This window comes from Armigeres subalbatus, chromosome 1, assembly GCF_024139115.2.
Source record: "Armigeres subalbatus isolate Guangzhou_Male chromosome 1, GZ_Asu_2, whole genome shotgun sequence".
NCBI lineage: Eukaryota > Metazoa > Arthropoda > Insecta > Diptera > Culicidae > Armigeres > Armigeres subalbatus.
In genome coordinates, this window is record NC_085139.1 from 310,149,762 (window position 1) to 310,161,929 (window position 12,168).

At 37.4% G+C, this 12,168-nt stretch overlaps 1 protein-coding gene across 2 annotated transcripts in view; it reads right to left on the reverse strand.

Moving 5' to 3' along the window:
* Window positions 1–967: 967 nt before the first annotated feature.
* Window positions 968–12,168, reverse strand: part of LOC134207911 (uncharacterized) — a 38,148-nt gene continuing 26,947 nt past the window's right edge. Inside the window, exons 3-5 of one of the 2 annotated variants that reach the window (XM_062683976.1) lie at window positions 11,722–12,106; window positions 11,477–11,648; window positions 968–2,571 (exon numbers count right to left, since the gene is read on the reverse strand). In XM_062683976.1, coding sequence (XP_062539960.1) covers window positions 1,087–2,571; window positions 11,477–11,648; window positions 11,722–12,106 — 2,042 coding nt within the window. In that variant the 3' untranslated portion in view covers window positions 968–1,086. The remainder of the gene's footprint in view (window positions 2,572–11,476; window positions 11,649–11,721; window positions 12,107–12,168) is intronic. The other variant, XM_062683977.1, reaches the window with a different exon arrangement.

The window sequence follows — 12,168 nt, forward strand, 5'->3', positions numbered from 1 at the left end:
TATGGCATTTCTCTGGTATTTCCTTCAGGATTTCCTTCGGAAATATCTGCAAAAATGCCTCAAAAAACTCCTCCAAGGATTCCTCCAAAAGTTTTCTCAGAAATTTCTTCAGGAATTCCACCAGATTTTTTTTCAGTAGTAACTTAGAAATATGTTTTAGAAATTCATCAGAAAAATCCATCCGGAATTCATCCTGAAGTTGCTGCAGGAAGTATTTCTTAAGTTTCTCCAAGAATTCCTCAAACAATTCCATCTGAAGTTCCTTCAGAAATTTCTCCGGAGGTTCCTAAAGTAAATACTTTGGATCTTCCAACAGGAATTCCTTGGGAAATTGGATGTTTCTTCAAGTATTTGACGGTAAACTTTAAATCCATGCAAGGATTTTTTTCAAGAAATTTGGTAGAATTCCTCGTGGAAATTCAGTTGAAAAATCCTTAGACTCAGTAGAAACTCGTTTTGCACTGTCTCGTTTAAGAGAATATTCTTTTGAATTCTAACAATTTGAATGCAAGGAGATAATTGAATTTACAAATATTGGAATTTGAAATGTCTTGCCGATAATCACATGGACTTTAAAAGATGCGCACTATCCAACTCTCGAAGTGTTCGAACGGAACATACTGCGTTCAATACTTGGTGGCGTGGTGAAAAATTGTGAATAAATAATTACGAGTTGTCCTACCAAATGTACCCAAATGCACAGCATCTAACCTTATTATGTTTACAGTTTATTGGAGTAAGCTAACATGATGAGATAAATATTGCCCTCAAGGCGTTTCTGAAGCTGAGGAGCTTTCCGTTGAAATTCAAAACAATTTCTCGGGGAAATTCGAAAAAAAAAATAAGATGGCAATTCGAGGGGTCTTCCCTGAAATTTCGAAAGCCGTGATAGTGTTAGTGATAGGTCTCAAAAAAACTCTCGAATTTATGAGAATAAACAGATTGTCATCGTAAAAAACCCAATAAGTTTTCTCCGTCCAGATATTTAATTTCTTTATAATAGACCTCCCCATGCTTACAATTCCCATCCCACAATCGAAGAAAAATTCACACCCCAAACGGCCCCAACTCCCAACCGGCCTCGTCTCACATGGCCTCATTCTTTATGATCTTCCCGGTGGGGGGCTTCTCCGGCGCGTAGCCCTGATCGCTGGATCCGTCGTAGTCCCGCGTCCAGAACTGCCGTATCTCCTGCCGTCGGCTCTTCATCAGCACTTTGTACTCGGAGATGCGCATCTTCTTGCCGTCGATGATGCAGGTTCGCTTCGGCCGCGGCCTGTACCGATAGTCCGGGTGCTTCTCCATGTGCTGTTTCGAGAGCTTGGCCTGCTCCTCGTAGTACGGTTGCTTCTCCAGGTTGGTCATAGCCTTCCAGCGAGCTCCCAGAATTTTGGAAATGTTGGAGTTGTGCATGTCCGGACAGGCTTTGAGGATTTTCCGCCGCTCGTCCTTGGCCCACACCATAAACGCATTCATGGGTCGCTTGATGTGGTTCTTGTCCGACCCGGATCGCCGCGAAGAATTTAGATCTGCTGCGTTAAGATCCATGGCAAGCTGACTGGCAGACTTGTCCTTTTTGCTGCTCCCTCCGGTCGGGACGCTAGCATTCATTTGTTGTTGCTGTCGTAGCAGATGGCGGTTCATGTTGTCCAGCATGGCACTACTGTTGAATGGCACTGGCAGCCCCGGAGGTTGGATCGGACTTCCGTGGGCGTCCGGATTTTTAATGAAAAATGGTTGCGGCAATCCATAACCGGCATCGCTCAGCATCTGTTGTTTTTCTGACTCTGGACTATGATGTGGACTGGGCGATTGATACAGACTGAGCTTGGGTTTGAGCACGTCCGGTTTGTAATCGAATAGACTAGATTCCGGATCGAGACGTTCCCTCTTGGGTTTGAGCAAATACTTTTCGGCTTCCTTGTCCAGCATTGACATTCCTCCGCCACCACCGCCGCTATCCATCCGCTGACTCAAATCATCCGGATCACAGTGATTGAATAGACTAGCCGGAAGCTTGTTCCCGTTGTGCAACTCCGGTATCGGACTCTCCCGGTAGTCGTTCTTGCGCTTGCTTAAGTTGATCGGTGCGTCATCCTTCAGATATCTTTGGTCTTCCTTCTTGCCGTTGTCGTAATCTATTTCATATGACGGGGTTGTTGGACCGGACCGCAGGTCAACGGGCGAAGAATTATCCAGCAGCAGATCGTCCGGGTATCCGGTGGGACGCTTTCGACTGTTCTTCCGCGGAATCACGCGGCCTCCTAGGTCCGGTTTGGTGGTGGCTATGGCCTGGAATACGTTCCGGTAGCGTTGGATGCAGTTCTCTGACGGGTCGGTGACATCGTCCCCGGTAGGGGTACCGCAGTCCGGTGGGGATAGGGAGGTGGTGGGTGTGACACTTGACTGGAGTGCAGCCCTGGGGTTGAGACCGGTGGGGCCAGTGGCGGTTGCAGTTGGCGAAGCTCGCTGGGAAGGAGTGCTGACAACGGTTGAGCATGGCGGTGGAATCATAGATGGATCCAGGTTCGATTTGGAAGTGTTGTTAAATTTGTACTTTTTGTTATCGGCCTGTGGTTTTGTAAAGGGAAGTAATGCATTAGAAAAACGAAATAGAACGAGTGGAAATTTTATAAAAATTACGCATTATAACAATTATTGATATGCCGGAAATAACAAACAAAAAGGAGCTTCAATAGTAGCTTTAAAATATGCTTCCACAATATATGAACCAAGAACTCAATATAAATTCAAAATATCAGAATCTAGGAATCCAAATCTCAGAGCTAGAGTCTCTCAGAACCAGAATCTCAGAATAAGAAATTCAGAATCTTAGAAACAAAACCTCAGAATCAGAATCTCAGAATCTCAGAATCAGAACCTCAAAATAAGAATCTCAGAATCAGAATCTTAGAATCAAAATCTCAGAATCAGAATATCAGAATCAGAATCTCAGAGCCAGAATCAGAATTTCAGAATCAAAATCATAGAAACAGAATCTCAGAACCAGTTACTCAGAATCAGAATCTCAGAATCAGAGTTTCAGAATCGAAAGCTCAGAATCAGAATATCAGAATCAGATTCCCAAAACCAGAATCTTAGAATCAGAATATCAGAATCAAAATCTCAGAATCAGAATCTCAGAATCAGAACCTCAGAATAAGAATTTCAGAATCGAAAGCTCAGAATCAGAATCTCAGAAACAGAATCTCAGAATCAGAATATCAGAATTAGATTCTCAAAATCAGAATCTCAGAATCAGAATCTCGGAATCGAAAGCTCAGAATCAGAATCTCAAAATCAGATACTCAGAATCAGAATCTCAGAATCAGAATCTCAGAATCAGAATTTCGGAATCAGAATCTCAGAATCAAAAACTCAGAATCAGAATCTAAAAATCATAATCTCAGAATCAGAATCTCAGAAACAAAATCTCAGAATCAGAATATCAGAATCAGATTCTCAAAATCAGAATCTCAGAATCAGAATCTCGGAATCAGAATCTCAAAATCAGAATCTCAGAATCAGAATCTCAGAATCAGAATCTCAAAATAAGAATCTCAGAAACAGAACCTCAAAATAAGAATCTCAGAATCAGAATCTCAGAATCAGAATCTCAAAACCAGAATCTCAGAATCAGAATCTCAGAAACAGAATCTCAGAATCAGAATATCATAATCAGATTCTCAAAATCAGAATCTCAGAATCAGAATCTCAGAATCAGAATCTCGGAATCAGAATCTCAGCATCAGAATCTCAGAATCAGAATCTCAGAATCAGAATCTCAAAATCAGAATCTCAGAATCAGAATTTCAGAATCAGAATCTCAGAATCATAATCTCAAAATCTCAGAATCAGAATATCAGAATCAGAATTTTACAAACAAAATATCAGAATCATAATTTTATAATCAGAGTCTCAGAATCTGAATATCATAATCTCAAAATCAGAATCTCAGATTCAGAAACTCAGAATCAAAATCTCAGAACCAGAATCCTAGAATCAGAATCTCAGGATCGCAATCTCAGAATCAGAATCTCAGAACTTGTTACTCAGAATCAGAGTCTCAAAATCAAAATATCAGTAGCAGAATCTCAGAACCAGATTCCCAGAATCAGAGTTTCAGAATCGAAAGCTCAGAATCAGAATCTCAAAATCAGATACTCAGAGTCAGCATTTCAGAATCAGAATCTCAGAATCAAAATCTCAGAATCAGAACCTTAAAATAAGAATCTCAGAATCAGAATATCAGAATCAGAATCTCAGAACCAGAATCTCAGAATCAGAATCTCAATATTAGAATCTCAGAATCAGAATCAGAGTTTCAGAATCGGAAGGTCAGAATCAGAATCTCGGAATCAGAATCTCAGAATCAGATTCTCAAAACCAGAATCTCAGAATCAGAATATCAGAATCAAAATCTTAGAATCAGAATATCAGAATCAAAATATCGGAATCAGAATCTCAGAACCAGAATCAGAAAATCAGAATCTCAGAATCAAAATCTCAGAATCAGAATATCAAAATCAGAATTTCAGAATCAAAATCTTAGAATCAGAATCTCAGAATCGAAAGCTCAGAATCAGAATCTTAAAATCAGATTCTCAGAATCAGAATCTCAAAGTCAGCATCTCAGAATCAGAATCTCGCAATCAGAATCTCAGAATAAGAATCTCAGAATCAGAATCTCAGAAATAGAATCTAAAAATCAGAATCTCAGAATCAGAATCTAAGAATCAGAATCTAAGAATCAGAATTTCAGAATCAGAATCTCATAATCAGAATCTCAGAATGAGAATCTCAGAATCAAAATCTCAGAATCTGAATCTCAGAAATAGAATCTCAGAATCAGGAACATAGATTCATAATATTAGAACCAGAATCAGAATATCATAATCAAAATCTAGGAATCGTAATCTCAGATTCAGAGTCTCAGAATTAGAATCTCAGAATCAGAATCTCAGAATCAGAATCAGAATCAAATTCTCAGAAATAGAATCTCAGAATCAGAATCTCAGAACCAGAATCTCAGAATCAGAATCTCAGAATCAGAATCTCAGAATCAGAACCTCAGAATCAGAATCTCAGAACCAGAATCACAGAATCAGAATCTCTGAATCAGAATCTCAGAATCAGAATCTCAGAATCAGAACCTCAGTATCAGAATCTTAGAATCAGAATCTCAGAATCAGAATTTCAGAATCTGAGTCTCAGAATCAGAATCCCAGAATCATAATCTCAGGATCAGAATCTCAGAATCAGAATCTCAGAATCAGACTCGGAATCAAAATCTCAGAATCAGAATCACAGAATCAGAATCTCAGAATCAGAATCTCAGAATGTCAGAATCAGAATGTCAGAATCATAATCTCAGGATCAGAATCTCAGAATCAGAATCTCAGAATCAGACTCAGAATCAAAATCTCAGAATCAGAATCTCAGAATCAGAATCTCAGAATCAGAATCTTAGAATCAGAATCTCAGAATCAGAATCTCAGAATCAGAATCTCAGAATCAGAATCTCAGAATCAGGATCTCAGAAATAGAATCTCAGAACCAGAATCTAAGAATCAGAATCTATGAATCAGAATTTCAGAATCAGAATCTCAGAATCAGAATTTCAGAATCAGAATCTCAGAATCAGAATCTCAGAATCAGAATCTCATAATCAGAATCTCAGAATCAGAATCTCAGAATCAGAATCTCAGAATCAGAATGTCAGAATCAAAATCTCAGAAATAGAATCTCAGAATCAGAATCTCAGAACCAGAATCTAACAATCAGAATCTATGAATCAGAATTTCAAAATCAGAATCTCAAAATCAGAATCTCAGAATCAGAATCTCAGAATCAGAAGCTTAGAATCAGAATTTCAGAATCAGAATCAGAATCACAGAATCAGAATCTCTGAATCAGAATCTCAGAATCAGAATCTCAGAATCAGAACCTCAGTATCAGAATCTTAGAATCAGAATCTCAATCAGAATTTCAGAATCTGAGTCTCAGAATCAGAATCCCAGAATCATAATCTTAGGATCAGAATTTCAGAATCAGAATCTCAGAATCAGACTCGGAATCAAAATCTCAGAATCAGAATCACAGAATCAGAATCTCAGGATCAGAATCTCAGAATGTCAGAATCAGAATGTCAGAATCATAACCTCAGGATCAGAATCTCAGAATCAGAATCAGAATCAAAATCTCAGAATCAGAATCTCAGAATCAGAATCTCAGAATCAGAATCTTAGAATCAGAATCTCAGAATCAGAATCTCAGAATCAGAATCTCAGAATCAGGATCTCAGAATCAGAATCTCAGAATCAGAATCTCAGAATCAGAATGTCAGAATCAGATTCTCCGAATCAGAATCTCAGATTCAGACTCAGAATCAAAATCTCAGAATCAAAATCTCAGAATCAGAATCTCAGAATCAGAATCTCAGAATCAGAATCTCAGAATCAGAATGTCAGATTTAAAATCTCAGAAATAGAATCTCATAATCAGAATCTCAGAATCAGAATCTCAGAATCAGAATGTCAGAATCAATATCTCAGAATCAGAATCTCAGAATCAGAATCTCAGAACCAGAATCTAAGAATCAGAATCTATGAATCACAATTTCAAAATCAGAATCTCAAAATAAGAATCTCAGAATCAGAATCTCAGAATCAGAAGCTTAGAATCAGAATTTCAGAATCAGAATCTCAGAATCTGAATCTCAGCATCTGAATCTCAGAATCTGAATTCCAGATTCTGAATCTCAGAAACTGAATCTCAGATTCTGAATCTCAGAAACTGAATCTCAGATTCTGAATCTCAGAAACTGAATCTCAGATTCTGAATCTCAGAAACTGAATCTCAGAATCTGAATCTTAGATTCTGATTCTCAGAATCTCTGAATCTCAGAATCTGAATCTCAGAATCTGAATCTCAGAATCTGAATCTCAGAATCTGAATCTCAAATCTGAATCTCAGAAACTGAATCTCAGAATCTGAGTCTCAGAATCTGAATTTCAGAATCAGAATCTCAGAATCAGAATATCAGAATCATAATCTCAGGATCAGAATCTCAGAATCAGAATCTCAGAATCAGAATCTCAGAATAAGACTCAGAATCAAAATCTCGGAATCAGAATCTCAGAGTCAGAATCTCCGAATCAGAATCTCAGAATCAGAATGTCAGAATCATAATCTCAGGATCAGAATCTCAGAACCAGAATCTCAGAACCAGAATCTCAGAATCAGAATCTCAGAATCAGACTCAGAATCAAAATTTCAGAACCAGAATCTAAGAATCAGAATCTCAGAACCAGAATCTAAGAATCAGAATCTATGAATCAGAATTTCAGAATCAGAATCTAAAAATCAGAATCTAAGAATCAGAATCTAAGAATCAGAATCTCAGAAACAGAATCTAAGAACCAGAATCACAGAATCAGAATCTCAGAATGTCAGAATCAGAATGTCAGAATCATAATCTCAGGATCAGAATCACAGAATCAGAATCTCAGAGTCGGACTCAGAATCAAAATCTCAGAATCAGAACCTCAGAATCAGAATCTTAGAATCAGAATCTCAGAATCAGAATCTCAGAATCAGAATCTCAGAATCAGAATCTCAGAATCAGAATTTCAGAATCAGAATCTCAGAATCAGAATCTCAGAATCAGATTCTCAGAATCAGAATCTCAGATTCAGACTCAGAATCAAAATCTCAGAATCAGAATCTCAGAATCAGAATCTCAGAATCAGAATCTCAGAATAAGAATCTCAGAATAAGAATCTCAGAATCAGAATCTCAGAATCAGAATGTCAGATTAAAAATCTCAGAAATAGAATCTCAGAATCAGAATCTCAGAATCAGAATGTCAGAATCAAAATCTCAGAAATAGAATCAGAATCAGAATCTCAGAACCAGAATCTAAGAATCAGAATCTCAGAACCAGAATCTAAGAATCGGAATCTATGAATCAGAATTTCAAAATCAGAATCTCAGAATCAGAAGCTTAGAATCAGAATTCCAGAATCAGAATCTCAGAATCTGAATCTCAGCATCTGAATCTCAGAATCTGAATTTTAGATTCTGAATCTCAGAATCTCAATCTCAGATTCTGAATCTCAGAAACTGAATCTCAGAATCTGAATCTTAGATTCTGATTCTCAGAATCTCTGAATCTCAGAATCTGAATCTCAGAATCTGAATCTCAGAATCTGAGTCTCAGAATCTGAATCTCAGAATCAGAATCTCAGAATCATAATCTCAGGATCAGAATCTCAGAATCAGAATCTCAGAATCAGAATCTCAGAATAATACTCAGAATCAAAATCTCGGAATCAGAATCTCAGAATCAGAATCTCCGAATCAGAATCTCAGAATCAGAATGTCAGAATCATAATCTCAGGATCAGAATCTCAGAACCAGAATCTCAGAATCAGAATCTCAGAATCAGACTCAGAATCAAAATCTCAGAACCAGAATCTAAGAATCAGAATCTCAGAACCAGAATCTAAGAATCAGAATCTATGAATCAGAATTTCAGAATCAGAATCTAAGAATCAAAATCTAAGAATCAGACTCAGAATCAAAATCTCAGAAACAGAATCTAAGAACCAGAATCTCAGAATCAGAATCTCAGAAACAGAATCTCAGAATCAGAATCTCAGAAACATAATCTCAGAATCAGAATATCAGAATCAGATTTTCAAAATCAGAAACCCAGAATCAGAATCTCAGAATCAGAATCTCGGAATCAGAATCTCGGAATCAGAATCTCAGAATCAGATTCTCAAAATCAAAATCTCAGAATCAGAATATCAGAATCAAAATCTCAGAATCAGAATATCAGAATCAGAATTTTAGAAACAAAATATCAGAATCATAATTTTAGAATCAGAGTCTCAGAATCTGAATATCATAATCTCAAAATCAAAATCTCAGATTCAGAACCTCAAAATCAAAATCTCAGAACCAGAATCCCAGAATCAGAATCTCAGGATCGCAATCTCAGAATCAGAATCTCAGAACTTGTACTCATAATCAGAGGCTCAAAATCAAAATATCAGAATCAGAATCTCAGAATCAGAATCCCAGAATCAGAGTTTCAGAATCGAAAGCTCAGAATCAGAATCTCAGAATCAGAGTCTCGGAATCAGAATCTCAGAATCAGATTCTCAAAATCAGAATCTCAGAATCAGAATATCAGAACCAAAATCTCAGAATCAGAATATCAGAATCAAAATATCAGGAATAAGAATTTCAGAACCAGAATCAGAAAATCAGAATCTCAGAATCAGAAGCCCAGAATCAGAATCTCAGGATCGCAATCTCAGAATCAGAATCTCAGAACTTGTTACTCAGAATCAGAGTCTCAAAATCAAAATATCAGAATCAGAATCTCAGAATCAGAATCCCAGAATCAGAGTTTCAGAATCGAAAGCTCAGAATCAGAATCTCAGAATCAGAATCTCAGAATCAGAATCTCAGAATCAGAATCTCGGAATCAGAATCTCAGAATCAGATTCTCAAAATCAGAATCTCAGAATCAGAATATCAGAATCAAAATCTTAGAATCAGAATATCAGAATCAAAATATCAGAATCAGAATCTCAGAACCAGAATCAGAAAATCAGAATCTCAGAATCAGAATTTCAGAATCAAAATCTTAGAATCAGAATCTCAGAACCAGTTACTCAGAATCAGAATCTCAGAATCGGAAGCTCAGAATCAGAAACTCAAAATCAGATACTCAGAATCAGAATCTCAAAGTCAGCATCTCAGAATCAGAATCTCAGAATCAGAATCTAAGAATCAGAATCTAAGAATCAGAATTTCAGAATCAGAATCTCATCAGAATCTCAGAATGAGAATCTCAGAATCAAAATCTCAGAATCTGAATCTCAGAAAAAGAATCTCAGAATCAGGAACATAAATTCATAATTTTAGAACCAGAATCAGAATCTCTTAATCAAAATCTAGGAATCGTAATCTCAGATTCAGAGTCTCAGAATAAGAATCTCAGAATCAGAATCTAAGAATCAGAATCTCAGAATCAGAATCTCAGAATCAGAATCTCAGAATCAGAATCTCAGTATCAGAATCTCCAAATAAGAATCTCAGAACCAGAATCTAAGAATCAGAATCTCAGAATCAGAATCTCAGAATCAGAATCTCAGAATCAGAAAGTCAGAATCAGAATCTCAGAATCAGAATCTCAGAATCAGAATCTTAGAATCAGAATCTCAGAATCAGAATCTCAGAATCTGAATCTCAGAATCAGAATCTCAGAATCAGAATGTCAGAATCATAATCTCAGGATCAGATTCTCAGAATCAGATTCTCAGAATCAGATTCTCAGAATCTGAATCTCAGCATCTGAATCTCAGAATCAGAATCTCAGAATCAGAATCTCAGAATCAGAATCTCAGAATCAGAATCTCAGAATCAGAATCTCAGAATCAGAATCTCAGAATCAGAATCACAGCATCTGAATCTCAGCATCTGAATCACAGCATCTGAATCTCAGAATCTGAATCCAAGATTCTGAATCTCAGAATCAGAATCTCAGAATCAGAATCTCAGAATCATAATCTCAGAATCAGAATCTCAGAATCAGAATCTCAGAATCAAACTCAGAATCAGAATCTCAGAAATAGAATCTCAGAACCAGAATCTAAGAATCAGAATCTATGAATCAGAATCTCAGAATCAGAATCTCAGAATCATAATTTCAGAATCAGAATCTTAAAATCAGAAACTCAGAATCAGAATCTCAGAATCAGAATCTCAGAATCAGAATCTCAGAATCAGAATCTCAGAATCAGAACCTCAGAATCAGAATTTCATAATCAGAATATAAGAATCAGAATCTCAGAATCAGAATCTCAGAATCAGAATCTCAGAATCAAACTCAGAATCAGAATCTCAGAAATAGAATCTCAGAATCAGAATCTTAGAACCAGAATCTAAGAATCAGAATTTCAGAATCAGAATCTCAGAATCATAATTTCAGAATCAGAATCTTAAAATCAGAAACTCAGAATCAGAATCTCAGAATCAGAATCTCAGAATCAGAATCTCAGAATCAGAATCTCAGAATCAGAACCTCAGAATCCGAATTTCATAATCAGAATATAAGAATTAGAATCTCCTGGAAAGAAACTCTGAATCAGATTTTTAGAATCTAGCTCTTTGATTCAGAATCAAAGTTTCAGAATCATAAATCAAAAAACCAATCATCAGGTTCTCTCAATAGGTATCTCAAAATTAAATTCTTAGAATCAGAAACAGAAGTGCCGAAACGTTTCAAACAAACACTGTAAAAACATAGATCATATCGATTCACCTAACGATAGCACAGACTTGATAGTATCACGCGTAGCCGTTAATTGATTTTCAGTGCTGAAATTAAAAACAAAATTATTGAATGCCGTCATAGAATTAGGGATCTGCACAATCAAGGAACTATCAATAGTATCACATTGTTCGCGGTATCGCGCTGTTTTAATCCACTTCCGGGCGCTGCTGCGGTTCGGCGGCACCCCGTTAGCCTTACAAACTCCGCCTTCAGGAGCATCTCGCGCCAGATGGTGAAGTACATGATGAGCCGGTTGATATTTTTCTCCTTCTCGTAGAGGGACTCCTTGAAGCTTCTGCTCAGAAATTCAAATGAATAAAAACAACATCTATTAGAAAAGAGTACTTCAAAATTGAAAGAGATCGAACCTTTTAATCAGCTTGATGTTCACGTTGTTCTGCGACGTGCTGCAGTTGAGATCGTCCCCCGTTTGCGGTGATGTTCGTTGATCGTAGTTGTTATGGCGACTGTTCAACAAACTCGGCGGAATCTCGTTCGGGAAGTCCAACAGGCTTAGGTTCAGCCGCATCAGATTGATTTCCCGCTTGCTGAGATGCAGATTGCTGAGACGTTCGTCCATGCGCGTGCGAAAGCCTTCGTAGTTGTTTTTCTCCGAGTTGTGATTGTTCAGCATCGAGACACCGGACGAAGGTGGGAGCACGGGGTCGTCCATGACTATGTTCTTGTTGGCACCTAGCGTAGACTGTTGCGGCGGAATCGCCACTGGCGGCGGTGGAGTAGTTGTACTTTTATCTAGATTCGAGGATTGCAAATATCAGACAGGAATGTCAATGTCTAATAGGCTGAGTATTTAC